The sequence below is a fragment of the Giraffa tippelskirchi genome, chromosome 8, assembly GCF_054371585.1.
Source record: "Giraffa tippelskirchi isolate mGirTip1 chromosome 8, T2T-mGirTip1v1.2.pri, whole genome shotgun sequence".
Lineage (NCBI taxonomy): Eukaryota > Metazoa > Chordata > Mammalia > Artiodactyla > Giraffidae > Giraffa > Giraffa tippelskirchi.
Window position 1 is genome coordinate 35,790,637 of NC_137282.1, and position 27,774 is coordinate 35,818,410.

Consider the following 27,774-nt stretch of genomic DNA (forward strand, 5'->3'; position numbering starts at 1 on the left):
CCCATAAATTTGCATAACCAGAAGAGTTTATTCTTTACAACCTTCTTTATTTTGCTTGCAATATTATTCTCTTCCCAATATTTTATACTGAGTTAAAAAAAAAAGCAAACGGAAGCAATATTGTTAGTAATTGTGGATTGGTTGTTATTTTCAGGCTCTGATCTCCCATAAAATTGGTATAACCAATGAAATTTATGCTTTCTCTGTGGAGATTTTGTTATGGAATATAATTTTTTCACTAAATCTTTTATATTTGATTTAAAAATATTGAAAACAACTACATTTACTGAAATTTGAGAGTATCAGGAGGGCCATAGAGGGACTCATGAAATGTGCTGCTTCTTATAAACATCATCGGTTTTATTGATGGTGTCAGAAAGCAGAGCTGAGAAGGACTTAATGGATTTTTATTAATAGGCCTGTCTTGATGTTGTAACTTTTTATGTATTGGAAAATGGGATCATTATTCTTTACAATATTAAACAGCACGTATTCATTGCACATGTGTCAAATGACCACCATGTGCCAGGGGTTTGCACCAAGATAAAATAACTGTAATAGGTAATTTAACATGTAAGGATATTTTAATGTAAGCATTTTAAAAAACTTACTTTGCATGCAGAAATATAATGTGCTCTTTTATTTAAAAGGCTCAGTGCCTTTATATATTTATTGAATTAAACTACCTGAGTGAGAAGGGGACAAATCTGTTTACATTTTACCCAAAGAGCTCACATATCTACAGTCATAAGTTTTCCAAGAAACCAAAGAGCTCTAATGCCTTAAAATAAATGAGAAGAATAAGAACAATAAGCTCTTGAATAATCCCAAGAATGATCCACTGTGAGGAAAATGGATATGTCAACCTAATTGTGCACTGTAAATACTAGTTAATATGATTACTTTGGGAATTGTTTACAATTTTTTAAAAAATAATTTATTATGAGATTTTTCAAGCATAGAGAAAAATATTAGAGGACCTAACAAAAGTGTGAACTCTTCATACAAGTGTATAGCATTTTAAGATTTAATACATGTATGTATGAAGCATATGTATGAAATCTGCGTGTGCATATATATTGCACACAAAGAAGTAGCTCATTGTAGAGAATTGAGGTCCTCTTGTGGCTGACACACCTCCCTCCCCTTGCTGAGGTAGGTGATCGTCTCACAAACCATCATTCCTCATTTTCGTGTAGGCGCTGATGTACAAAAAGGCAAATATTGGGATACTCCATTACACGCTGCTGCTCAACAGTCCTGTACAGAAATTATAAACTTACTGCTAGAATTTGGAGCGGATATCAATGCCAAAAACACAGATCTTCTGCGACCTGTTGATGTAGCGACTTCTAATAGTTCAGTGGAAAGATTATTGCTTCAACATGAAGGTAAGAAGAATCTACGAGGGCATTAAAAACATTTTGAAGGGCTTGAAATAGATGAAATTAGAAGACCTTTTGTTGGCATGTAAAATAACAATGGCATAACATTTGGAATATATTTTGAAGGAAGATAACGTTTTAACTTGGGTTGCATCCATTAAGAAGGTATCATGAGGATTTTGATTTTCTTTGTTCTCACCTTACCTAAATTCTGTATTCCTTCAGTTAACTTAAATATATTATTTTTTAACAGTAAACAATATGTTGATTCTGTTTAAATATGTATTTCTCAATATAGATCTTGAAACATGCCCCATTTTATAAGGATATGCATCATCTACAATGTGTTATAGAAACATTATCATGAAGTATTTTTGTTCTAAAACAGAAATTCCAAAGCCTGGTCTAGACGCTAGAGTAAAATTTGCTTTGGCTTAAATAGTTAACCTAATCTGAGAAAAAAATAATTTAAAAAATTCACCTTTTAGTGCATAACACTTCTTGGAGCTTTTGATTTATATGTCCTTCATAAAGCAGGAGATTTATATCTCCTTCAAAAAGCAAAAAGCCTTGTTTTTGAGGCTTTATAAACAACATTAATTTCATAAGCCCAAAGATTAAAATATTTCAAAGAACATGCATGGATTATATCTCAATTATAATAAAGTCTTACAAATAAAAGCAATATATATGCTTATATAAATTTCCCTAGGTTAATGCGTTCCCCAGGTGGTGTAGTGGTAAAGTATACGCTTACATTGCTGGGTTCGGTCCCTGGGTTGTGAAGATCCCCTGGAGGAGGAAATGGCAACCCACTCCAGTGATCTTGCCTGGAAATTCCATGGACAGAGGAACTTGGCGAGCTACAGTCCATGGGGTCGCAAAGAGTCAGACAAAACTGAGCATGCATATACACACAATGGTCATACTGCCCTAATTTATTGCAAAGCACTGTCGTTTTTTTGTGAGTTGATTTCATGTGTCTTACAACACAGAAAAATCTGTTTTGATTTTAATGAGCAAATACTATCACGTTTCTTACAGCCACCCCAAGCTCTCTGTGCCAGCTCTGCAGACTCTGTATCAGAAACTACATCGGTAGACCAAGATTACACCTTATCCCACAGCTCCAGCTGCCAACGTTATTGCAGAATTTCTTACAGTATCGATAAGGGAGTAAAATAATTCTAAATGTCTGAAAGTCAGAAATTTCTATTTCATCTGCATAGTGTATATTTCATATTAAAACATGCTAAAGAGATGGTAAACAGATATGAGAACACCCGGGAAGAAGTGAAATAGCAATTTTAGTTAAAGTGTACTAGTGTATAGTATGTTTTATGCATTTTTACTGTTTTTGGACTATAATATGTTTAAAATATCTATGTGAACCCTTACTAAAAATATTCATATGTTTTTGAAGGTCTATATTCTTCAATTAATGCTTATGCTTTTAAGTTTTGGCCTCTGTAATTGATTATTTCTGTATTTTTGACATTAATACAAAATATGAATATGGTTTAGAAAAGAGCAGCTCATATATTTTTTGAAATAAAGATGACTGTCATTCAGGAAACCCACTACGTTAAATGTTTACTTATCATTATAATGATCAATTCAGTAAAGAAAAGACAAATCGCCCCTTCCCTGCAGAGGTCCCAGCGATCACTTCACTGCCTTGGGCAAACCTGTTTCAGAAACTGGCAGGACTAGAATGATCACTGCAGCTCTCTCACGCTGAGAAGTCTGGAACATTACACACCTGCTCAGTTTATCTGAAGACACTTTCCTACTCAGGGCTCTATCAGGGTCTCTATTCTGTGCTTGTACACACATCACCCCAGCCTCCCCCATTCAGAGGCTGCCGGGAGCTGGTGAGACTTGGACCAGGAAAATGAACTTCATATCTAGTTGACAAAGAGGCCCTGGGTCACACTCTAGGGGTCAGGGGGGCCCAAGGCTGTAGAAAGTGGAAGATTAAAAAAATGCCTTAAAATGTGGGGTTTTCAAAGAAAAGGAAAAAGGGTGTTACTTAGCAAACATAGAAGCCTTAGGAAATGTCCCCTATCTCTGGACCTTCACTGTGGTGTTTCTGATTTTTCTTGCACAAAACAAGGGTTCAGCATAGACTATACTGTAAAGGGATGCTGTACATAAGAAGGTTTCCTCTGCGGGGGTTTATTCTCTTCTGCTTAATTGTATTTGAGTGCAATATAAAACGTAATTAAAAAAATAAAATTAAACATTAAAAAAACCTCTCTGTGCCTACTTTGTAGTTTAAACTATTTGAATTTATAAGATAATAAGATACTTACAACACTGTGTAAAGTAGAAGAAAATATTTGGATGAGTCCTATAAATTTATCAAATTTTGATAAAGCATTTTGATAACCCGGGGCCTATTTTCCTTTTTACTTAATTCTTGACTGACTGCCAGAGACCTGTGGGAGATAAACTATTATTGTATATAACCCCAAAGTTATTAAGACTACATTTTTAAAGAATCATTCTAGATTTTCAAAAGTCAAAATAAGGTTGTGGCGTGTTTGTTTAAAAAAGTGTCTTCTATGTGGCTAGAGACTTTTAGTCTGTTTTACAAAATATCTCAGTTTAATAAATTTGTAATATCTTCAGAATAATATGCATTTAACCTTTTTTATTATAGAGTAACCCTATTGAATATAATCACATATTAAAATTGCTTTTCAGTAAAACAGTGTCTACTAGTATTTTTCCTGAGCAAGAAGTCATCTTAGGGTACAAGGCATCCCTCTTAATTGGTCTTATGTCAATAAGAGAAGCAAATATATTGAAACAAAAATTGACACTTGGAAAGTTTTAGAGTACTGGTACCTTGTATATTAGCTTGAGTATGATTATCGTATCAAAGAACTGTTCTAATTTAAACATATCATATGTATGTTACTATATTAAAGTGTGATGTTTATCCCTGGAATAAACCAGTTTTTTTTCTGTTCTAATTAGTTTTTGATTTTATAATGGAAGGTAATGGAGAATATGATTCAGTTGTCCTAGTCTTATTTACCACTGGTTTTCAAATCACTGTATCAGGGGCAGTAAGAGCAGCCTAATGCTAACTGACACCGTGAAGTTCCTCTAATCAAAATCTCTTTACATACGTGTGTAGAGGTCCAAGGACAAAATTCTACAAAGGCAAAATAAAAAAATACTCCAGATAGTCCTACACCATACTTAGAATGGGGTTGCCTCCTGATCAACCTATCATAAGGTGAAACTATCATATGTTGAAAATGCATTTAATACACCTCCCCACGGAACATCAGAGCTCAGCCTGGCCCACCTTAAATGTGCTCAGATCACGTGCATTAGCCTACAGTTTGGCAAAATCATCTAACACAAAACCTAGTTTATAATAAAGCATTGACTATCCCATGCAGTTGACCGAATATTGTACTGACAGTGAAAAGCAGGCAGTTGTCTGGGTCTAGAATGGTTATACGTGTATCAGTTGCTCGGCTCTGTGGTCAGGGGAGTGCCTGGGAGCGGCAGGTCCTGCCCAGCATTGAGAAATCTGGTGGGACAGTCTACCACTGGCCTGGGACAAAGACCCAAATGCAACCCTCAAACATGATTTCTACCGAAGGCATACGGTTTGCAAACCATCCTAAAGTCGAAAAACCAGTAGATCGGGGACCATCTGTATTTGACATGAGATTAAAGAAATATGGTGAAATAAATGCTGGAGTAAAGCACTGCTGAACACATTTATTTTTTAGGAAAAAAGTATTTAATTTCTATTATTGTTGTAACCACAGAGTATGTTCGATGTTCAGAAATCAGTAAATAGAAACACAGTGTGAAAGGATGGCCTCTTCTGAAAAGGTCTAAGAGTATCCACCGTGTTTCCTTAGACAGCCCTGAACCCAGGTGACTGGTTCTCCATTTACTACCAACAATTTAAACACATGATCCGCTCCCTTGGGTTATTCCCACCTTTTTACTCTAATTTCTCTACTTTCTTATTTATAATTGGTTTAAGGTTTGCCTCTCTCTTGAAAGCCTTCACAATCATTCTCAGTCTTTTTTGGGAGCAAATTTTGTTCAGAAAATTCAAGCCTTGTTACCTCTCCATCTGCTCTAGGGCTTCAACAAAAAAAGGGGTGCCCTTCGGGAAATATAAATGACCTAAATCTATAAGATGAAACATCCACTGGGATTGCTAAGCACAGCGGATTAGGTCCGCCTGCTAGAAACAGGAGATTTTAGTGCTTCTGAGTCCCAACACAAACGGATCATGCCAGTGATTCACCCCTCAGACCATGAAGGTTCCCAAAGGCTCGAGGAGAGAAAGGCTGTGCTTCTGGGGGGCCCAGGCCCTGGTAACAACCAGGAGAGGATTTGCTGGATGTGGGGTGGGAGACCCAACGAGGCAGGACACTCGCTGTGAGGACAGCTCCATCACAGGAAGACCGTTTCCCCCCTCAGGGCTTCCCTGATAGCTCAGCTGGGAATGAATCCACCTGCAAGGCAGGAGACCCGGGTTCGATTCCTGGGTCAGGAAGATCCACCTCCCCGAGTCATCCCTTATCAAAATCATGCCTCATCGGGGTGAGGCGTGCAGGCAGATATGAAACGTCCTGAAGGAGGAATAGGGTTTCTTCCCCAGGGGGGACCTGAGACTGGGCTGGAGGATAGGGCAACGTGGTGCAGCCTGCACTAGACAAAGGAATAAAGGCGTGCAGAAAACCCTGTTTCTGATCTTCCTTCACTCAGAGACAAGACGGAACTAACACCCTACACCAGGGTTTTTAAGAGTTTGGTGTTTTGTTTTGCTTTTTCTTTGGCAGCAGAGAATGGTGACTCCATCGTTCTTGTGCCCAAGGCAGGATTCTTAGCTTGTCCCTTCCTCAAAAAGGACAAGCTAGCATTTGAGACTTGACACCATCTCTCAGACCCTGGACTTCAGAGAACTCAGGACTATTGAGAGTGAAGGCAGTTCCCTCTGGGGCCAGGATTCAGTCTTCCGAAAGCTGCCCCTCTTCTTGCCAACAATCCCCCCATTATAAGGAGGAGGGATTCCATCATCACTGGTCCCTTTCCCCCCGGGGCAGTGCCTGACCCCCAGAGCATGGGGGTTGGGCCTCAGCTCTGGATCTATCCTGTCTGGACCTAGCACTGCCCAGAGGGTAAGTTAAACACCAACACACACAGTTCGGCCCTTTCCAAGGACAAATATTAATTCTCAGGGACAGGACAATTCAAACACATAAGGAGGAACAGAAGCATTTTCCTAACTAGTTCATAATTTTTGAGGCCTCTCTCTCAAAGTGAAGTCAGCATTTTACATTTTTATGTTTCAAATTATGATGCAGATCCATATCCATTATGTACAGGAAGGCATAAGGCCTTAGGCATGAAATGACTTTGAAAGGAAGGACTCAATTTAATGGTCTCAGTCTGGGGGAAGGGAAGCAGTCATTTTGGACTCTGTTACAGTCTCCTTAGAAAAAAAAAACTGAAGGTATTAAAAGGAATCTCACGAACTTTCTTCTTGAGTTGTGCATGGGAGGAAACCCAGACACATATGCTAGCCTTAGGAACATGGATTCGACTCTGTTCCAGGGTCCCACACTCAGAGCCTCCCATGCTTGGCTTAATGGTCACCTTGAAATGCTTAATTTTTCAACAGTGGGCCCCACAGTTTAACCCCGATTCTGTTCCGATTCTGCTGTGACACTAAAAATACTCCAGTGACTAACATCCATGTGGAGAGACGTTTTCATCTTTGGGTGATGTGGCAGCTGAGCATGGATTGGAAAGGAACTTTCAGACACAGAATGCTGCAGAAAGGAGTGGGTTTAAGAACCAAAGAGTGGAGATAATGTGGCCGCTGTGAGCACAGCTGGCTGACCTCCTGGTTGATGCTTTTCACAGCTTAGTAGCCAAGTTTTAAAGCTTCAAGACAGAGAAAACTCCTGCTGGAAGGGTGGCATTAGATGACTGGTTAGGGTGCCATGGTGGGCATTTTTACCTAATTTGAGGTCAGGAAGCTGGCCGGCAAGGATCAGGGGGCTTTGGCAGCAGTTACAGTGGGGCTCAGTCAGTTCCAGGGGTGACCTTGGCTCTTGGGCTCCACGTCTGTGGCCTTGGTGCAAGGCCTCACACCAGTGACCTGGGGATAGGACTCCACAGGTAAGTCACGTGGAAAATACCTTTCTCAGGTAATTCTTGTCCCATTAAAAGAACTAGAGGGATAACCTGAGGTGCTTTTTCAAATATCACTTCAATATGGACACAGTCCAGGTTGGAGGGCACAGGAAGAGAATCAAGAGATCCTTCTGCATGACTTGGGAGACGGAGACTTCCCCTCCCTGTGGGCAGAAACAGACGGGGTGGGGTGGGGGGACTGGTTACGCCCAGTACAGCACAGATGCCCCTGGCTGAGCGGAACTTGGTCGGTTCCCACTGTCTGCGCCCCGTCACCTTCACAGTGGAAGAGAGGTGTGGCGTAGATAAATCAAACCTGAGGCCACAGCTTGAAAATCCCCCCTAGACCAAATTTCCACTGTCACTTAACTAAAACCTAAGCTGTCCTGATGTCCCCAAATGCTGATTCCAACCTTAAAACTTTAAGCTTTCTTCCTATCAATGAGACCTTACAGCTTCCTAGCTAGTGGGCTACAATCAAGGAAAAGGAGTGTAAGTTCCAGTAACCAGTCACAATAGAAAACAGTGCATAGTCACCCCTTAAAGGCTTGAGGATGCCGAAATCCCAGGATGCTCAAGGTCCTTATTAAACATGGTGTGGAATTTGCTGATAAGCTATGCACACCCTGCTGTATACACTAACTCATCTCTAGATTACTTATCGTACCTAATACAATGCAAATGCTGTGTAAATAGTTGCTGGCAGGAGGCAAATTCAAGTTTTGCCTTTCCGAACTTTCTGGAATTGTGTTTTCTAACATTTTTCTATCTGAGCCAGGTTAAATCCACAGTTACGGAAGCCATGGGCCTGAGGGCTGACTGCACTCACGCAAACACACTTTATCCACTGCACTATAATTGCTGAAAGGCAGCTTCTAAGCTCCTTCTGCTGCCTCTCCCTGTCTGACAAGTTTGCTTCTCGATCAAGAAAATACTCATCTTAAGTAAGCTCTCTGAATTTTCTTTTGACATGTGAGAGGCCAACAACAATTATTGACCTAGCTAGCTGTTTGGCTTATGTGGGAAGTTGCCTGGGACTCAGAGGATGCCTGCAGGTCTCTGAACTTCCTCAGGAGGTAACTTCAGTCACAGCTGCTTTTCTGTTTGAGGGCTCTTTACTGGAATCATCCGCCACAGCCCCTAGCAACTGTTATCCTGCTATTGATCGGATACTTTCTCTCCTCTATAACAATCTGCAAGAACCACAAAAAGCAGCTTGTTTTCTTCGAGTAGGAGCAGTAGCGCCAGTTCATCATCCTGCCTCAGGTCAAATCAATTTTCTGGCTCTCTGCCGCAAGATCCGCAGAAGTTTTGGAGTATCTTAACATCCCCCAGGAGAGCCGGCTGGTCCACTTTATTCGTGATACCACGGATCTGAAGAACAGGAGCAGCAGGTTCTTCAGCTGCCTTAGTGAGATGTAGATGAGCCAGTGGTAGAGGGAGACCACACTCCAGGCATCATTCCTCAGAGAAACAGAAGTAACTTATGAATTCAACAATAATTTAACATCAGAAAATGGTTACATGGATACTGAAGAGCTAAACAATTAACATGAGACGATTAAATTAACAGAGATAGACCTCTGGTTGTTGTTCAGTTGCTCAGTCATATCATGACTCTTTGGACTCCATGGACTGCAGCACGCCAGGCTTTCCTGTCCTTCACCGCCTCCCAGAGCTTGTTCAAACTCATGTCCATTGAGTCGGTGATGCCACCCAACCATCTCGTCCTCTGTTGTCACCAGACCTCTAGTGCTACAGGGAGGGCAAGGGGAAGGGGCAAGAGTTCTGAGTGGAGAAGGAAATGGCAACCCACTCCAGTGTTCTTGCCTGGAGAATCCCAGGGACGGAGGAGCCTGGTGGGCTGCTGTCCACAGGGTCGCACAGAGTCGGACACGCCTGAAGCGACTTAGCAGCAGCAACAGCAGCAGCAGGAGTTCTGAGAGCCTTGAACTTGGAGGGAAGGCCCTACAGACTGACTTTCTGAAGAGGCAGAGAACACAGAGGGTGCTGATTCTTGAGGAACTTAGAGCAGGGATCTGAGAGTAGAATCTGGGGCTCAGACTTCTGAGTGCCACCACTTCTCAGTGGTCGCTGAAACCTGTACGAGAGTACGGTGAAACCTGCTCCAGGAGTAGGAACAAAAGCTGGAAGCTGGCGCCAGCTGCCCCTGCCCAGTGAAGCTTTTTTGCCTTGGTGACCTTCATCCAAACAGCCCTTCTCCCTTCCTCTGGCCTCCAGGTCTCGCTCTCTAGTTCCCCCTAGTGGCAGAATGTAAAACAGCTCAGCAAGAGAGACACCACATTCACTTCAGTTGTCACTCAGTCGTGTCCGACTCTTTGCAACCCCATGGACTGCAGCACGCCAGGCCTCCCTGTCCATCATCAACTCCCGGAGCTGCTCAAACTCATGTCCATTGAGTCGGTGATGCCATCCAATGAAATATGCAGACAATATACAGGGTAACACCACATTGCCCAGTTTCAACTCCAACCAGCAGAACCTGAAGGGTATATTTGAAGCAGAGACCTATTTGCTTAACAACTGGCACATGTATTACAGGGAAAATTTCAACTCCTCAGCAAGACTGTTCTCAGTCAAGCCACAATCTATAACACTAACCTATATCTCCAGCCTTTACCATCTAAATCTGCGGGTTATCTTGCATGTTGAAGCCTGAACACTTTCTCTAACCCTAATGGGTTGTTATTTCATAAGACTCATGAAAAACTCATATCATAGATGATATCATCTGCTTATGCTCACATTAGTAACTCCGTGTGAAGCTGTCCCCTTTCCTCTTCATTCCACAGATTTCCATGATCATCTTAGAAATATTTAAATGTACTGAGCCCTGTGATGTGTGCACACTGTTCCAGGCTCTTCACTCAACTTATTGATTTAATCCAACACAACCCTGTGACGCATATCCTATTTATTTCCATCTTTTACAAATAAAAATAACTCGTCACATAATAAGTCTCATAACTAATAAAAGATAGGGCTAGTGCTCCAAAGCCTGTGTCTTAACTGACTCAAAATACTGCCTTATAAAAGTCACATCAAAGGTCACCTCCTCTGAGAGGACTCCTACACTCCCTCAGGCCAAATTATTTGCTTCCTCCCTGATACGAATATATTTTTACCGTGGCAAAGCTTTTCAGATATTTATATCTCTGTCCCTTCTATAAATAAGCCAGTGCCCGGCCACCCAATGGAACTTCCTGCAGCGATAGCGTGGTGTCTATGCAGTCCCATGTGGCTACTGAGCAGTTGAAATATAGCCAGTGTTACTCACTTTATTTTGTTTTAATTTGTTAATATTTAAATCTGAACAGCCACATGGGGCTAGTGGCTACCATATTGAATAGTGATGATCTAGTGCACAGCAAAGAACAGAACAATAACTCCTCAAAAAGTTCACTGAATGAAATAATTATCCATGAAAAACATATTGGGCAAAGAAAAACCACTTGTATAGCCCCATTTCTGGTTTTCTTTTTCACCATATACAGACTCACATTGGTTTACTATATTAATAAACATGTACTGAATAAACATTCAGTAAAATATTATATAGCTTTCCTCTCTAGTCTATCCCATATTTTATCCTGAATAATAATATGTATCTATGAACCGCACTGATTTTATTTTTTACTGTGAAAGTTTTTAAAGGATGTCAATAACTCTGATGTGCAAATATTTAATTTATAATTGTGCCTGGTCTGCAATCCTTTTTTTCATCTATATCTATATCATCTATATCATCTATATCTTTCACTCAAGTGACTAGCTCAGGGCCTAGCAGGGATTCAATAAATACTTTCCAGTGAATGAATGAATCATGCACACTGGGGCATCCTTGTGAAGTGTGATGATCTAATTTACAAATTACCTTCAAATATTATGCGATTTTTATGAACACAATGTAATAATTACTGAAATAGGTACATTCAATTTTGTAGACATTAAGCATCTATTCATCTTAATTTTGAAGATTTTTTTCCATTGGCAGTTTGGAACAAAATCTCCATCGTTTTCATTTTCCAAACAAAAACTGTCTTTGTCTTCTGAAACGTCCTCAACCTCCTCAAAATGCTTGACTACAGAAACCACAACATTCAAAATGTCAGTTTCTAAGGGAAAGCCGGATGGGAGTGAGTGTTCTAAATCGGTTACTTCTTAAAGGGTAAAACGGTGATTGAAAGCTCCGTCTAAGGTTTAAGCTCCTGGAACCGAGTCCTTGCCCAGTGGGACCAGGGATGCGCGTCCACCAACCCAGGGTGCCAGGACCCCAAGCTGGAGGACCCGTGAGGCGGGGCTTTTGCGCTGAGGCCCCGCCCACACTAGGCCCCGCCCCAGCCGAGCCCCGCCCCCAACCGGTGCTGCCATAGAAACTCAGAAAGTGCCATGGCTGCCGCCGGCCCTGGAGGAGGGCTTGTGACACAGCCGGCGGCAGCCCGCCCCAAGTCACGGTCAATTTTGCCATGTCAGGCAGCTTCCAATCGAGGGAAGCCTAAGAAGTGTCTGGTCTATCCTCATCCCCCGAAGAGCTCCCGCCTGTCTCGGTCGGTTCTGCGCTGGCTCCAGGGCCTCGATCTCACCTTCTTCCCCAGGAACATCAGCAGGTGCTGAAGCAGGTCCGGTCCCCGGACGCCTAGCAGGCGCTGCGGGCCCAGCAGAGCAGCCCCGAGATCCGCTCAGGGGCTCTTTCCAGGGACTGCCCCCCGTCCCCGCCCACTCACCCCCAACACACACTCACACACACACACTCACATACACACACTCACATACACACACTCACATACACACACTCACATACACACACACTCACATACACACTCACACTCATACACACACAGTCACATACACACACACACACACACACTCATACACTCCTTGCTCTCTTAGGGAGATGACCTAAAAAAATAGGATGGAGCATTTCAATCAATCAATCATTACTTAGACTTAAGCCAATAGAGAATACTTTGGTAACTCAAAAAAAAAAAGTCCAGGCTCTTTCTTCAGGGACATTGGACATTTATATTAGTGAGGATCAGTTTACTTTCTGTTAGATATTGCATCTAGTTTGAGAGTTATCAGGGACTGAAAAAAGTTGCTGTCTAACTGCAGCCTTCCTGAACACTGTTGCTGTTTTTCAGTCGCTAAGTCATGTCTGACTCTTTGCCACCCCGTGGACTGCAGCATTCCAGGCTTCCCTGTCCTTCTCTAGCTCCTGGAGTTTGCTCAAACTCATGTCCACTGAATTGGTGATGTTATCCAATGATCTCATCCTCCGTTGTCCCCTTCTCTTCTTGCCCTTAATTTTTCCCAGCATCAGGGTCTTTTCCAATGAGTCAGCTCTTTGCATCAGGTGGCCAAAGAAGTGGAGCTTCATCTTAAGCATCAGCCCTTCCAATGAATATTCAGGACTGATTTCCTTTAGGATTAACTGGTTGGATCTCCTTGCAGTCCAAGGGACTCTCAAGAGTCCTCTCCAGCACCACAGTTCGAAGCATCAATTGTTTTTGCGCTGAGCCTTCTTTATGGTCCAACTCTCACAGCTGTACATGACTACTGGAAAAAACACAGCTTTGACTCTACAGACCTTTGTCACAATGAGGTCTCTGCTTTTTAACAAAGAATGCTATCTAGGTTTGTCACAACTTTTCTTTCAAGAAGCAAGCATCTTTTAATTTCACTTGCTGAACATAACTGGCAGTCAATGCTTTTTCTGGGAATGCAAACTTAATTCCAGAAAAATAATGACTTTGTTTGTAGACAATGACTCTGGTTTTCCTTTAGAAAGATGCCTTAACTTTTCAGTGTATATAGATGTCACATGGGGATCCTGTTAAAATGCATATTCAATACAAAATAATGGTTTGGGCTTCATAAAAGGAATGCCACGGGCTATGGTGTGTCTAGTCTTACCCAAATGCTATTCCATAGCAGGCTTCCTTAGAGCAGTGATCCAAGAAAGTTCCGTAAGTTAGCTGCTGTCAGTATAGAATATTTAACTGGTGTTAATTAACTATAAATGCAAATTGTTTAAGTAACTGAACTTTATTTCATTTCCTTATCACTACGGAACAGGGATTTTTCAAATGGCTTCCTGATAGCAGAAATATTCACTATATATTACCCCTGGGACCTTAAATTGTCATCCTTTAAAAATGGAACTTCTTTAAAAGTCAAGTTGGATAACTGGGCACAGTTGGAAAAGGTAAATTAGCAATCACTGACACTTCTAACTGTTGAGAAGTTTGTTTGAAGAGGTACATTCCTGAGATCTTGGATTTCTCTGTATATGTGTGTGTGACCATGTGCTGGGTTGGCAGCTTGTTTCCTTGTATTGAAAAGAAGGTTGTTAAGGTTTATGTCATGAGTCACCTATGAAACTTGGCATACTCATTTCAAATTGGAGTGGGATATAATAGTTGATTTTCTTGCTGAGTAATAATATCTTTTAATAATTATCACATTAAACCTCAAATTATTAGTTGAGGATTAAAGCGAGACTAAAGTGAATTCACAGTAATTGGAGACTTTTATAGAACTTCTTATGATGAAAGTATTCTCTTTCTACTATTCAAGTTCCTGGCAAGAAAAAAACTTAAATTACCTAAAGAACTAATCCACGGAACAATTCATTGTAAATCTGGAGTACCTGAAATACTGATACAGGAGGTGTACACCTTGTTAACACATCAAGAGTGAGTTATCTGGAATTTCCTAGTAATATAGTTTAATATGATACTTTTGATAATATAAATCTTATTACTAAAATGGCATCTGTCAACAATATTTTATTTTACTTTTTTCCCCAGAGTTAAAAGTATCCAGGATGACCTCGTGAATTTCACAGACTACAGTTACCAGATGCAGTTGCCCTTGGTCCCTAGGTCGACAGCTTCAAAGTCTATTAAAGATAACATTAGGCTATCAGAACTAATAGGCAATCCCAACAAACTTAGCAATGAACTTAAAGTCGAGTTCCTCTTCCTTTTACAAATGTTGCAAAGGAAATTGAGCAGAAAACTGAATCCAAGTAAGTTTTCCTTGGAAATAGTCAACTCGGTTCTTCCAAGCTTAACGAGGCTCTACTTGAGCACAAGTGAAGGAAAAGCCTGCCACTGTGCCCGGTTCACAGACTGTTGTAATTTCATCTGCTGCAACTTTTATTAATTCAGTCAAATATGCATTCATATCTATCATATTATTTTGTGCTTTTAATGTGTTCTATTTCTTGTTTTTTGTTTTACCTGTTTTTTTTCTTCTTTAGGACTGAACTTTTTTCCAAAGACCCTCCTACAAATTTGGAAAATTATAAATTTCTACTCTTCCTAGTGCTACCATAGAAATTTTAACATGCATATTTATCTTAGTCTAAATGTAACATATTTATTCTCTTCCTCAAACTGTAAGGACCTTAGAACACTACCCACTCCCTGCCAGCCCCTTGTCCCACTTAAGTTCTCCTTTTTTAAAAGTTGATGCTATTTCTCCCTTTCATTTTTATTTATTTATTTATTTATTTTTGGCCACACAGCACAGACACGCAGGATCTTAATTCCTCCACCAGGGGTTGAACCCTTGCTCCCTGTAATGGAAGGGCAGATTCTTAACCACTGGACTGCCAGGGAAGTCCCCCCACTTAAGCTCTTCTGTTGTTCAGCACCTTAGTTTTGTCAAGTTATTTTTTTAACACCACAAAATCAAGCATCATTTTTTGTCCCTAATGTTTGCTTACATTTAATCTGTCTTACTATTACTTCTACTTATCGGTTCTGGTAGGAATTTCTGGAACGAAACACATCCATTCTATTTAATCCTCAATTTAAAAGTCCATTTTAGTGCAAAGCTGACCTGCATCCCTGTTTTCTTTGGAACACAATTTCTCTTTAGCCATGGACACCTCAACCCTTCAGATTATTGAACAGAATTCTTTTATCATCAGTGGTGATTTTTGAGACTGCTGATTTTAAGCAGCCGAAGTGATTGTAACAGTTCTGTGCAATATTACTGTCCAGAGTGGTATTTAGCACACACAGGGCACAGCTGATGAGTAGAAATGACCTCAGACACATCTTAGAGCCTCCGTGAGGGTGAGCTCAGAGGAGTAAGTGGTCTATAGAAACACAGTGAAACTGACGCCCAAGTGCTGCAGTTGATAGAATTAGTAAGAAACACAGAAACATGGAAAATAATTTTGTCACCATTTTTACAGTATAAAAATAATTGCAAAATGAAGGATACTGTCTGATTTTATCTATATGAAATATAGAAACAGGTAAAGCTAACCTATGATGACAGCTGTCAAGACGGTTTTCTTTTTAGAGTTCTGGAGCTTCCCCGGTGGCTCAGTGGTAAAGAATCCGCCTGCCAACAAGGGTTCGATCCCTGAGTCAGGAAGATCCCCTGGAGAAGTAAATGGCCACCCACTCCAGTATTTTTGCCTAAGAAATCCCATGGATAGAGGAGCCTGGCAGGTTACAGTCCATGGGGTCACAAAGGGTCAGACATGACTTAGTGACTAAACAACAACAGCAGAGAAACATGAGGGGGTTTGGGGGTGCTGGTACTATATGCTGTTTCTGGATCAAGGTGATGGCAACCCAGGTATGTATTCTCTCCAAAAATTCATCAAACTGTAACAATACGATTTGTTCATTTTTCTGTACGTATATTATTATTGAATAAAAGCTTATCAAAAGACTAATAGGAACACAGGGATATTGTCTTTAAAGTAACTTTTTTGAAGCAACTATTCTGTGCATCAGAGATGTGAACCATGGTGGAGAGGGCTATTAACCTATGTATTCACACCACTCTCAGGACTATGATACAAAAGTGAAAGTGAAAGCGAAGTTGCTCAGTCATGTCTGACTCTTTGCGACCCCATGGACTGTAGCCTGCCAGGCTCCTCCATCCATGGGATTTTCCAGGCAAGAATACTGGGGCGGATGGCCATTTCCTTCTCTAGGGGATTTTCCCGACCCAGGGATCGAACCTGGGTCTCCTGTATTGCAGGCAGACTCTTTACCATTTGAGCTACCAGGAATCCCTGATGTCTAAATAATCTGCTTAAATGAAAATTGTAGTGTCGTATTTTGACAATCATAATGAATTTTTAAGAAAAAATGTTGTGTTTGTATAAATGTAGAAATGTTGTTTCTGTAAAAACAGAATGGTTTGCAGTCAAACCAACAGTGGGAGAATCTACTCTTGATGATCACTGTCCTGCCAAAGCCTCTGGGAACAAAAGCAATTCAGTCATTTCAAAGGAACGAGCCGCTCCTGTGTGTTGTAAGTTTTTTAAAAGTTGTGTTTTTTTTTTTTTTACTTGTTAAAATTGACGTTTTTCTTTTATTTTGTTCATTTAAATTTTTTAAAATAGTAAAAATGTTGGTCTAGGCATTCAGTCTAGAACTGCGCAGGAGGTTGATGTGCTGTGTTTTTCTGTAGGTGGTGTGAGCATGAGCACGTCGAGGGCTAAGAACCAGTCAAAACGGGGGAAAACCCCCAAGCCAGGCTGCCCCCGCCTTCTTGCACATGAGCCACCCCAGTTCTGATTGCTACTTAAAAAAGTGAGTCTGAAACAGGGGAAGCGCATTGGCAGGGCTCAAAACTTAGTTCTCTCTGGATGATGAATCAGTCCTAAGGCAGACGCAGACAACCTGCACACCTAGACCTTCCAATCACTTGTTTTACGAAAAGCCACAAGTTTAAATCCTGTGAATTCAGGAAGCACTGTATGCCACAGCAAACTGTAGCCAATCCACGGGCTAAAGTCAGTCTCTGCCTGACAATTTTGTATAGCCTGCAAATGAAGAATGGCTTTTACATCTTCACATGGTTGGAAACATATCAAAAGAAAAGCGGTATCTCCTGACACATGAAAATGCAATGGAATTCCAGTTTCCATGTTGATAAGTAAAGCTGTGCTGAGACATAGCCACGCCTGTGCCTTTGTGCCTTGTCTGTGGCTGCTTCTCATCTAGAGCAGCAGGCCTGGTACTGGCCACAGAGACTGTCTGGCCCACAACGTAGGATCCCAGACTTTGCAAATAAAAAGATGAGGGCAATACAACCAATACTTTTTAAGACATTTGGAGGACATACTTCTGCTAAAAAAATACTCACTATGTATCAGAAATTCTAATTTAACAGAGTGTCCCATTTTTATCTGAAAACCCTACTCAAAGCTTGAAATATAATATTTACTGTCATGCCCTTGAGGGAAACTATCTGTGGACTCTCTACAGAGCCGGTTGCCTAAAGTGTGAAGAGGGATTTCTTGGGCAAGATAGGGTGGAAATTCTTTGCTTATATAAGTGCTGGGAAAGCAATGTCAACAGATTCTTTTTTTTTTTCTTTTTTTAAATGACTTCTCAGAACCTTTCATATGCTAATATACATTATGAATATTAAGAGGGAGAGGTATAGAATGAAGTGTTTTTCAAACTCTATCTGATCACATGGGGCTTCCCTGGTGGCTCAGCAGTAAAGAATCTGCCTGCAATGCAGGAGACGTGGGTTCCATCCCTGAGTCCAGAAGATCCCCTGGAGAAGGAAATGGCAACCCACTCCAGCATTCTTGCCGGGAGAATCCTATGGACAGAGGAGCCTGGTGGGCTACAGTCTGTGGGGTCACAAAGGAGTCGGACATGACTTAGCAAGGTAACAACAACAATTTGATCACACATCACCATTACTTAGTTTTGTTTTGCTATGGCTTGATAGCTCAGTCGGTAACGAATCTGCCTGCAGTGCAGGAGACCCAGATTTGATCCCTGGGTCGGGAAGATCCCCTGGAGAAGGAAATGGCAACCCACTCCAGTCCTTGCCTGGAAAAGCTCATGGACAGAGGAGCCTGGTGGGCTGCAGTCCATGGGGTCACAAAGAGTTGGGCACGACTGAGCGACTTCACTTTCGCTTTTCACTTTCATGCATTGGAGAAGGAAATGGCAACCCTCTCCAGTATTCTTGCCTGGAGGATCCCAGGGACAGAGGAGCCTGGTGGGCTGCCGTCTATGGGGTCGCACAGAGTCAGACACGACTGAAGCGACTTACCAGCAGCAGCAGCAGAGCAACTAACACTTATGGCTTGGTAGAACAACTGTTCCCCAGAGCACACTTTTTAACATTGAGACCTTAGGCCAGCCAGGGCCTCAAAATACATCACCACGGAATCTAACAGAAGTGAATTCCAATCCTTCTATGAGGGAAAAAAAGAGCAGTTCTTAGTTTCACCTTTAGATTCTGAGAACACGTCCTCCCCTTCAGCCTGCCTCAGTCTCCTTCCATCAGGGATGTTTGCAGTAACCGTTCCAGCAGGGTGGGAGCTGGAACCCCGAGGGCTTGGGTGGGGAGGGAGTGTGGTGGGCAGGGAGGAGACTGCAGTGGGCTCTCTATGTTCACCTGCCTGCCTCCGTCCCTGTCATAGGGCTCAAAGGACCTGACTGGGGATGAGAAAGCAGAGGTGGGAGTGAGCCAAAGCAAGGCTTTCTGCCTGTAAAACAAACAGATGTCAGGTGCCATGCTTAAAGAAAAAAGGAAAAAATGACAGTTGCCTACTGATATCTGAGTTGCTAAAGAGTATTCTTCATTTCTGTTGTCTTTTCAGGAAACTTTCAAGGCTCACAGGTGAGTTTTTCGAAAAACTGCATGCTATCGTTATTTCAGATCGGGACTCCTAGTAGCATGGCCTCTTGCTGTTCCGTGTTTAGTAATAGACGAACTGCTATAAATGACTCCTCCCCCATCTTGCTCTCCCAGGATTCCCGATTCCCTTCCGTTTCCGCGCTCTTGTCTTCTCCTTTTCAAAATGGCCGACGGGCGCCTTCACAGGGCCGGGCAGAGCAGGATGGGAAGACACGAGCTTTTATCTTTTTCCTTCTCGTCAGCCTGTTGTAGATCCTTGGACTCTCTCAACCGAGGCAAAACAGGAATTAATAAATGGTGTGGATTTGACTTTGGTAATTATATGGATGAGAGCCCCTTTTCCTGGGCTTTACATCATTTTCCCCCCACATTTGTGAGATGGATGCCGTTTCAGTCATTTCTGATAAGAGCAGAGGGATTAGCTTGGGTAAGCTAACAGAACTTGAAAGTCAACAGGAGAGGCAACAACCCTCGACTGAAGGAACTTAACCCAATTTTACCACTTAAGATGGCACTTGGCACTGAATGGTACTGCAGTCACAGGGTGTTCATTTGACAAGTTTCTATTACTATATTGATGGGGTGGTAAAAATTATAAGAAAGGTTACTTTTTTTAACACTTAAGTTCGTTTACCTAAATCTATCATCAGCCACAACAATGGGCCAAGGAAATGCAGGTCTCTCAGTTATCTCTGGCCCGTCCTATTCGAACCAAGTCAGCTGAAGAGTCTGAGTGGCCAGCTTGGATGCCTCAGCACAGAATTCTAGAAACCTAATTCTGAGTTCTGTGTGTTTGCAAATCTAAGCACTATTAAAATCACTGTTGCCTCACCTGCTTTCTGAAGCAACATTTAAAAATAGTAGTCATATTCAGTATCAGATGCACCCAATAAGCCCTGGGTATTTTTAGGCTCTGCAGATGACTTCTGGAGGCGCTGGTATTCCGGTTTTGTATTTCCAACTACTATAATGCATGCTGTAAATGTTCTGTTTACTTGAGATTTTAGACTAACTTGTGCCCAGCCTCTTGCTAATTATTCTGTGTATGGTTGGTACATTAGAAACACTGATGGTTGTGTACATATTTAATAACCATAGTGGATCTTAATTTTATTTAAATGTCCCACCAAATACAGGTAATAGTGTCAGTCCACCTAAAGAAATTGAGGTGAAGCAAACCGGAAAACATTCTTTTGACTGTATGAAGCCTGTGGAAAAGGAACCCGAAGAAGCACCTGTCTAATGGCTTTGAAGAAGTGATGTTACGACCTCTTGCCACCCTAATAGGATACAATCATCTACACTTGGATATATTTCAATAATAAGTAAATTAAACTGTCTTATCCATAGTTGGGCTGAAGAACATATTTTTTTAAAATTCAACAACCAATTATTCAACACCTGTTCTTGCCTGGTACTGTTGAAAACACAAAATCAGTTTATTAGTATGCATGTTCATGCTTAGTCCCTCAGTCATGTCTGACTCTGCAAGCTCAGGGACTGTAGCCTGCCAGGCTCCTCTGTCCACGGGATTCTCCAGGCAAGAATACTGGAGTGGGCTGCCATTTCCTCCCCCAGGGAATCGTCCCAATCCAGCGATTAAACCCACATCTCCTGTGGTTCCTGCATTGGCAGGAAGATTCTTTACCAAGGAGCCACCTGGGAAGCCCCTTCATTAGTACAGAATGAGCAAAAATAAGTTTAAAGGTATAGTTAAACATAATTCACCCTGATGAGTAAGAATTCTTTCTCATAACTTTTGTAGGTAATGTGAATCTACTTTGTAATATGTTTTCCTTACTAGAAAAGAGTTACACTACTAGTTTGCCTGATAGCATTTATTTACATGTCATACTCATCAATAAAAATTTTTCTGAATATTACTATTACACATTGGTCCATTGAAAATCTTGCCCACCTCTATAAATAGCTTTACTTAAGCCATTTTAATTTTTTTTTTTAAATATGTATCTTTCCTGTTGATACTGGAAGGAAAATCATGCTTCACTTGGAACTTCATTCTGGTGTTTAGCAAACCATTTAGTTTGATTGAAAAATCCTTCCTGCTTGCTGCCAAGCCCCGTATTTTTATCAAAGGGAGATAAAAGCAGCCTGATATTCTGATTATGCTTCCTATATTCTTGGTAATCTTAAATTATTTGGAAAATTTTCATGAAGTGGAATTATTCATGTTTTTATGCTATCTCATTGATACTGTCATTTGACTTCCAAGATGAGTATTACTAAGGCTGAATCCCATGATATGTTTGTCAATTTCCAACAAAACTCTATTTGTTTTTCTGCATTTTTGAAGGCTTAGATAGTTTTATGAGAATTTCAACATCCAGAGACTTCCTTGGTTAACTTTATCTTTCTGAACAGATATTTAGTACAAGAAATTTAAAGAGTCTGATGAAATAGATGACTTTTTGGAAATGAGTTTAGAAAATGTTGAGAATAGTCTTTTAAACCATAAAATATAGTCCCTTAGGAAAGACTTGTAGAAACAAGTCTTCTGAAACTCAGCTGGAGAAACATGCAGAGAAAATTAGATTTGGGTAAACAGTAAGTTAGTTTCTTGATTCTGTGTTCAATCTCCTGCAAAAGCATTCATGGTCTAACTTTGAATAAATCATGTTTATTATAATTATAAGTTAATATAAAATGATTAGAGATTATGAATATTAAATTATCAAAATATTTATCTTTTAAAATAGTCAATTATCAAGTTTTCACATATATTTCACTTCATTTGTTTTTCACCCCTCAATTTTTTTCATGCTTATATAACTCATTCCTTTTATAATTGGACATTTAAGTTTCAGGTATAAAACCTGGAAATGTTTTCTTTTAAAAAAAATTAAAGCTCCAAACAAAGTATTTTGACTGCATACCCATTCATTGATGTATATTAAATTTATAACTGAAAACTTTGATTAAATGTGAACTAAAACTAGTGGCTTACCATGCATTTTGTAGAGGACAATATCAGTGCTTGTTAACTTGAAGATCAGCTGTATGTACCTTACGAATCAAGACTTGGAGATATTCGGTCATTCAAATATTCACTAGGTTCCTACTGCACATCAAGCACTATTCTAGGTGTTGCACTATTTTATACCTTTTAATGTTTTAACACTAGAATGTTGGCACCTTTTATGCTTTGGGAGAAGTTTCTATGCTCTTATTATATTCATCAGTTCTTTATAATTTGAATATTACCTTCCTCCCAAATACAGCTATCATATTTTATAAAGGAGACAGACACCTATTTTTCCTTGAAATTATATAAACATTTTATTTGTTGAAGTTAATGAATAAAATCAACTGTGAGCCCTCCACCCCCCTCTCCTCCTCCAGACCTTTGGCTTTTGGACAACAGAGGTTAAGGTAATACTAACTCACGAAAGGTCTTAAAAAAACAACCATGAAGCATGGAGAAAAAGCTTCCATCAAAATGGGTTGAGTCGTATTCCAGTTCCCAGAGGTGAGAATGGGTTCACCTTTGCCCACATGAGAGCATCATTCAAGGAGATGGTGGATTTCCCATCTTCAAGGAAAAATACAGGACCCTGCACAGTAGGAGTTACAGGAAGAGAGGATGAGATTATGAATTTGCAGTATGTTTTTAAACTTCCAGAAACAGAATCACTGTCATCAAAAACCACTGGTGATATTTAGGCAATGCTGATAGGAAATTTAAAAATAAGAGAAACACTACATTTTCTGAATTGCCACCAAATAGAGAAACATTTTTAAATGCCCTGATGTCTTTCAAAATGGAATTTGGTTTTATCATGTGAATTCTTTAATTACAGCAGTGCTGTCAATAGATATTGTTAATCTATTAATTACTACAAAGTTAACATTTATAAAGGCATACATGCCTAATAATAGACTATAATATACTTCACCCTTTTCATCATACAGCCTACATCAATACAGCTGGGTAAACTATTTAAATCAGAAACTCAACTTGCTCTCCAGAGATGAAAAATACACTGCTATATACATGTATATATAATACAGAGTCATGTCAACTCTGTGATTTATAAGCATATCTATAATTTAGTTACATCAGCTATTTTGTATATCAAGGGTAGTTCTGAAGAACTAAATCCAAAACAACCTTTCAGTCTGATCTCTTCTGGCTCCTAGAAGAAAAAGCATGATTTCAGAAACACAAAAATGGGATAAAAACTTAATTTCTTCATTATGTTCTAAAGTTATCAGGCTTTGGACCCTGATTTCAAATGATTAGGGGCTTCCTTGGCAGCTGAGACAGTAAAGAATCTGCCTGCAATGAGGGAGACCTGGGTTTGACCCTTTGGTTGGGAAGATCTCCTGGAAAAGGGGAATGGCAATCCACGCCAGTATTCTTTGCCTGGTGAATTCCATGGACAGATGAACCTGGCAGGCTACAGTCCATGGGGTTGCAAAGAGTCGAACATGACTGAGCCACTAACACTTCAAATGATAAGAGCTTGTTGTTAGCAAATTATTTTCAGATATTCAAAAATCCATTTATATGCAGTAGACAGCTTCCTATTCACAGGTACTTGAAATTTCAGTTTTAACCAGGACACATCAATTTTCTGCAGGAACAGAAATATCCCAGGGGGGTAGATCTCCCCCTGAATTAGTCATTTGAGCCTAAGTGTATGTCAGATAATTAGTAGATCCTTTCTTAAGGTGGGTTTGGGTGCAGAGAGGTTAGACAGCCTGTGGAGTAGATGGTTTGTCTCAGAAGGAGAAAAAGCCATGACGAGGAGGAGGAAACAGCAAGTCTGCCAAGCACTGGAAGTGGCACAGGCAGGGCAGTGAGCGGCACTGAGGATACAGCCTAAAAGCTGCAAGAATGGTTTTGCTATTCATTATAAATGGCTGAATTTACTGCTTTGGCTCTTAATCTCTGAACTTAAGTGGGTAATAAGCACACACCCTACTTCGTGTCCCGTCTGTGGTTTGGAATACACTGGTGTGTCCTGAAGACTCAGTTTTCAGTGTCAAGTCAAGCTGCAGTTAAGACTTTTCATTGGTAGCAAGACATCTGACTAGTTATCCCCCCAAATACCTTTCTCCACTGATGTGGCACCATCAGTGTTAAAAATGTCATTAGCTACGTTACATTAGAGATACAAGAATCTACTTAGTGACACGTGACGCCGCCTGGGAGATGCTTTCTTTTGGTCCCATCTGGTCTCCAGTAGCATTTCATGGGGATTCAGCTTTGCTTCTTGGAGATACCTACAACTGCTCCTGGCTCTGAAATGATGAAAGCTTCTCTATTTTCTGGTGATGATGGCACCCCTGGGCCACACGGGCAAGCCTGGCATTGCTCAGCATTGTTACTTTGATTGCACACGAGGGGCCATTCCTCGGGAATTAGCCATCCTTCATGATAGAGCCTAGTAATTTTTAATCACTGAGAAGTTCACTAAGTCAATGTAAAAATATGCATAATATGTAGATATATATCTATCAGTTTTTAATTGCTTTGTATTTATAAAATACCAATGGTGACTATAAAGTTACATTTAATCTACGGACAGAACAATTTGTAACTGTGTTGACTGTTGCTTTGTCTCCCTTATTTAATTTCCCTAAGGATGTTATCTCTATGTATTTTAAAACATTTGTTACTAAGTATACATGTCATTTGTTACTAAGTGTATCTATTATATGAATTGCTTTTATGATAAAAAGTATAATGACTATGTCTCTGGATTTATTTTAAGGAGAGAGAAACCACTTATATCAAATACAATTATAAGGGCAATATTTTCTCACTGGGCCTCAGGTTTCTTTATACTTTTATTCAGATTATTTTAAGTTCTCATTTCAAAAAGTAATGAAAAAACAAAAATGATGGACATGCATAAATTACGCTTGACATTAGGCTGTACCTGGATTTTCAATCCCGTAAGACAAGAGATGTGAATGTCGGAATGACTGGGAAGATTTGACCCTGTCACATAATCTGGTCCAACAATTCCTCTGAGTGGTTCTTCCTTTAGTCTCTTCAGTAAAGTTGCATAAACCAGTCTTTGTGAATCAGAAGGGGGTGTATACGGAGAGTCTTCTGATGATCTGTATTTCCAACAGATATTCCATTTTTATTTTTGTAGAATCATAGGATTGTCAAGGTTCAGATTAAAAACAGTCCCCAATGATAATTAAGTCCTTTGTAAGTGATGGCAAATTAACTTTAGACTTAATTTATAGTAAAAGGAAGGACTTGAAAAAGGAGAGTGTTATAAATTATTACTGGGTGTGTGTTAAACAACCCAAGATTCATTCTCCTGCCAAAATAAATAATGAGACAATTTACAAGTCTGTCTACAATATTAAGCAATACATTCTGTATTCAACTTTTATATCAGATTTTACATTCACTCACGGGCTGACAATCTGTGTGCAAGCTCTCCATGCGTTCAGTTCCTCAGAAAGGTGTTCAATTTTTAAAGGCACGGACACCTTCCGCCGTTTTAACAGCTGACTGAAACATGCCAGAAAGAAATTAACATCTGACATCCATGATGAAGATAGCAAAAAAGCAAACGATTTTTAAACAACTGCAATTTTAGATATAACCACTGTTGTTCATATATCTATGTGTGTATGTAAATATATGTGTGCACGCACGCGTGTGTGTGTTTGTGTGTATAACCTTCTGGCAAGTCAAACATATTCAATAAATGCTAGATGATAGGATGAGCAATGCTGAGTAACACTCAGAGAAATTCCCTTATATCTTAATATTGTTGAAAGTTGCTTTCCATTTGTGGTTATGCTGCTGGCACAGATTTTTCCTTGAGTGCCCTGACATCGGAGATTCTTCCACAGCTCCAGGCACAGGCCCACAGTCACACAGCCCTCCACCTCGACGAGAGGGACAAGGCCGTTTCTCTCAGAACCCTGTGCCCACAGGAAGGAAACTCAGAGTAAATGCTTCCCCACAGACTCTCAGCACCTTTAGGAGTCACCTACTCTGGAGATGGTTTTTTTTGGGGGAAGGCACTGAGTTTTATTTTTGAGTAAGACAAGTTTTATGCACGATGGTTGAGTTCACCAAGCTGTCCTGAAAATACAGGAGTTTGGCAGGTAGGTTATATCTGAATATAAAATATGAACTAGGGAGTACCTGCCACTGACCAGCCTCTTTACTTTGCGTTTTTCTACTGTGGAGACGGGCAAGCTGAAATACACAGTTTCTCATCTTCTTTTAAAAGTGGATTACACAGTCCTGGCCAGTGGGCTGCAGGCACACAGCACGAAGGAAGGCTTTCCTTCCGGAATCAGAAGCTCCTGCCCTCTGCGGTCTCCATCTGGTCACCCTCACCGCACCTTCCCACTTCAAATGCAGGCACGATACACAGAGGGCAAGAAGCTACCTGGTAACTCTGGGTCACGCAGGCAGGAGGAAGGAACCCAAGGATGTCAGAGTTCTAAGAAGGGAAGAGTCCAGATCCTCGATGGAATCTGCCCAGATGGTAAAGAATCTGCCTGAAATGCAGGAGGACCCAGGTTTGATCTCTGGGTCAGGAACATCCCCTGGAGAAGGGAATGGCAACCCGCTCCAGTATTCTTGCCTGGAGAATCCCATGGACAGAGAAGCCTGGCGGGCTACAGTCCATGGGGTTGCAAAGAGCTGGACACGACTGAGTGACTAATACTTTCACTTTCACTCACTGTTAATTTGTATCACTTACTGCTGCTTTATCATGAAGCACATGCTTAGTGAATAAACAGACCTGTGCAAAATGTATTTGTTGCCTCTACAATGCACTTAAGATGCTTCTTGGTGAAAGGCACTTACTTCTCTGTCTTAATTGGAGAGAAACTGCTTTTACCTCGTGTATTCATACAGTGCTGGAACAATGCTTTGATATTGCCTTCTGATAGCCAGTAACGCGCCAACGTACCCACATAATATCAGCAACTCATTTCGAGCTCTAGAAGAGAATATATTTATTTTTAAAAATTCTACAATCTGAGGTACAGAACATTGCTTTTATATAGTTATTGAACTTGTGTCTCATTTTGATGAGTAACATTTATAGCAAAATATGCTTAGAAAATTTTCTAAATGTAAAGATGTTTTATTCATCAGTTAACTCCTATTCAGACATGTACAGAATAATACAAATTGCATTTTAAAATAAAAGTCTTTAAATAATATTGAACTCTTGCCTTCTTGTTTTTCTCTCTCCCCTGTCTGTTCCTGCGACTCCTGCCAAAGTATCACAGGCTGCGGCGCCAGTGTTCCCACGTGGGATTGCAACAAAAACAGCCTAAATCCTTCATAAGAAATACACACGGTCCTCGGGACTTTAGCTACATGGGTAACAATGTCCTTAAATGATACCCGAATTCAAGGACGGTGTCTGTTTTTTTTACTTTCTAGCACTTTTCACTTCTTTGCCCAACCTAGTATGCTTTGTGTACATGGATTTTTAAGAGCTATGACCAATACACAGACCACTGGGGTCATGCAGCCCAAAATGACCCAAAGCTCTGAAGTAGCCCTGTT

At 40.5% G+C, this 27,774-nt stretch overlaps 3 protein-coding genes across 18 annotated transcripts in view; 2 read left to right on the forward strand and 1 right to left on the reverse strand.

The window, feature by feature from the left end:
* The window catches only part of ASB5 (ankyrin repeat and SOCS box containing 5), a 40,182-nt gene extending 35,816 nt beyond the window's left edge, over positions 1-4,366 (forward strand). For all 6 annotated transcript variants that reach the window (XM_081523861.1, XM_081523863.1, XM_081523865.1 and 3 more), the window contains 2 exons: positions 1,200-1,391; positions 2,430-4,366. In XM_081523861.1, the coding sequence (XP_081379987.1) occupies positions 1,200-1,391; positions 2,430-2,557 (320 nt within the window). In that variant the 3' untranslated portion in view covers positions 2,558-4,366. The remainder of the gene's footprint in view (positions 1-1,199; positions 1,392-2,429) is intronic.
* Positions 4,367-11,964: 7,598 nt separating this feature from the next.
* SPATA4 (spermatogenesis associated 4) lies at positions 11,965-20,590 on the forward strand. Its single transcript, XM_081523868.1, is given in 9 exon segments — positions 11,965-12,202; positions 13,671-13,800; positions 14,172-14,290; positions 14,405-14,625; positions 16,764-16,883; positions 17,043-17,089; positions 17,091-17,164; positions 19,204-19,223; positions 20,378-20,590. Coding segments are annotated over 9 exon segments (1,056 nt in total). The 5' UTR covers positions 11,965-11,984; the 3' UTR covers positions 20,485-20,590.
* Positions 20,591-22,512: 1,922 nt separating this feature from the next.
* The window catches only part of WDR17 (WD repeat domain 17), a 65,399-nt gene continuing 60,137 nt past the window's right edge, over positions 22,513-27,774 (reverse strand). For 9 of the 11 annotated variants that reach the window (XM_081523877.1, XM_081523876.1, XM_081523874.1 and 6 more), the window contains 4 exons: positions 27,095-27,196; positions 25,642-25,740; positions 25,148-25,331; positions 22,513-22,813 (listed from right to left, as the gene is read on the reverse strand). In XM_081523877.1, the coding sequence (XP_081380003.1) occupies positions 22,694-22,813; positions 25,148-25,331; positions 25,642-25,740; positions 27,095-27,196 (505 nt within the window). In that variant the 3' untranslated portion in view covers positions 22,513-22,693. The remainder of the gene's footprint in view (positions 22,814-25,147; positions 25,332-25,641; positions 25,741-27,094; positions 27,197-27,774) is intronic. The other 2 variants (XR_014063346.1, XR_014063345.1) reach the window with 1 other exon arrangement.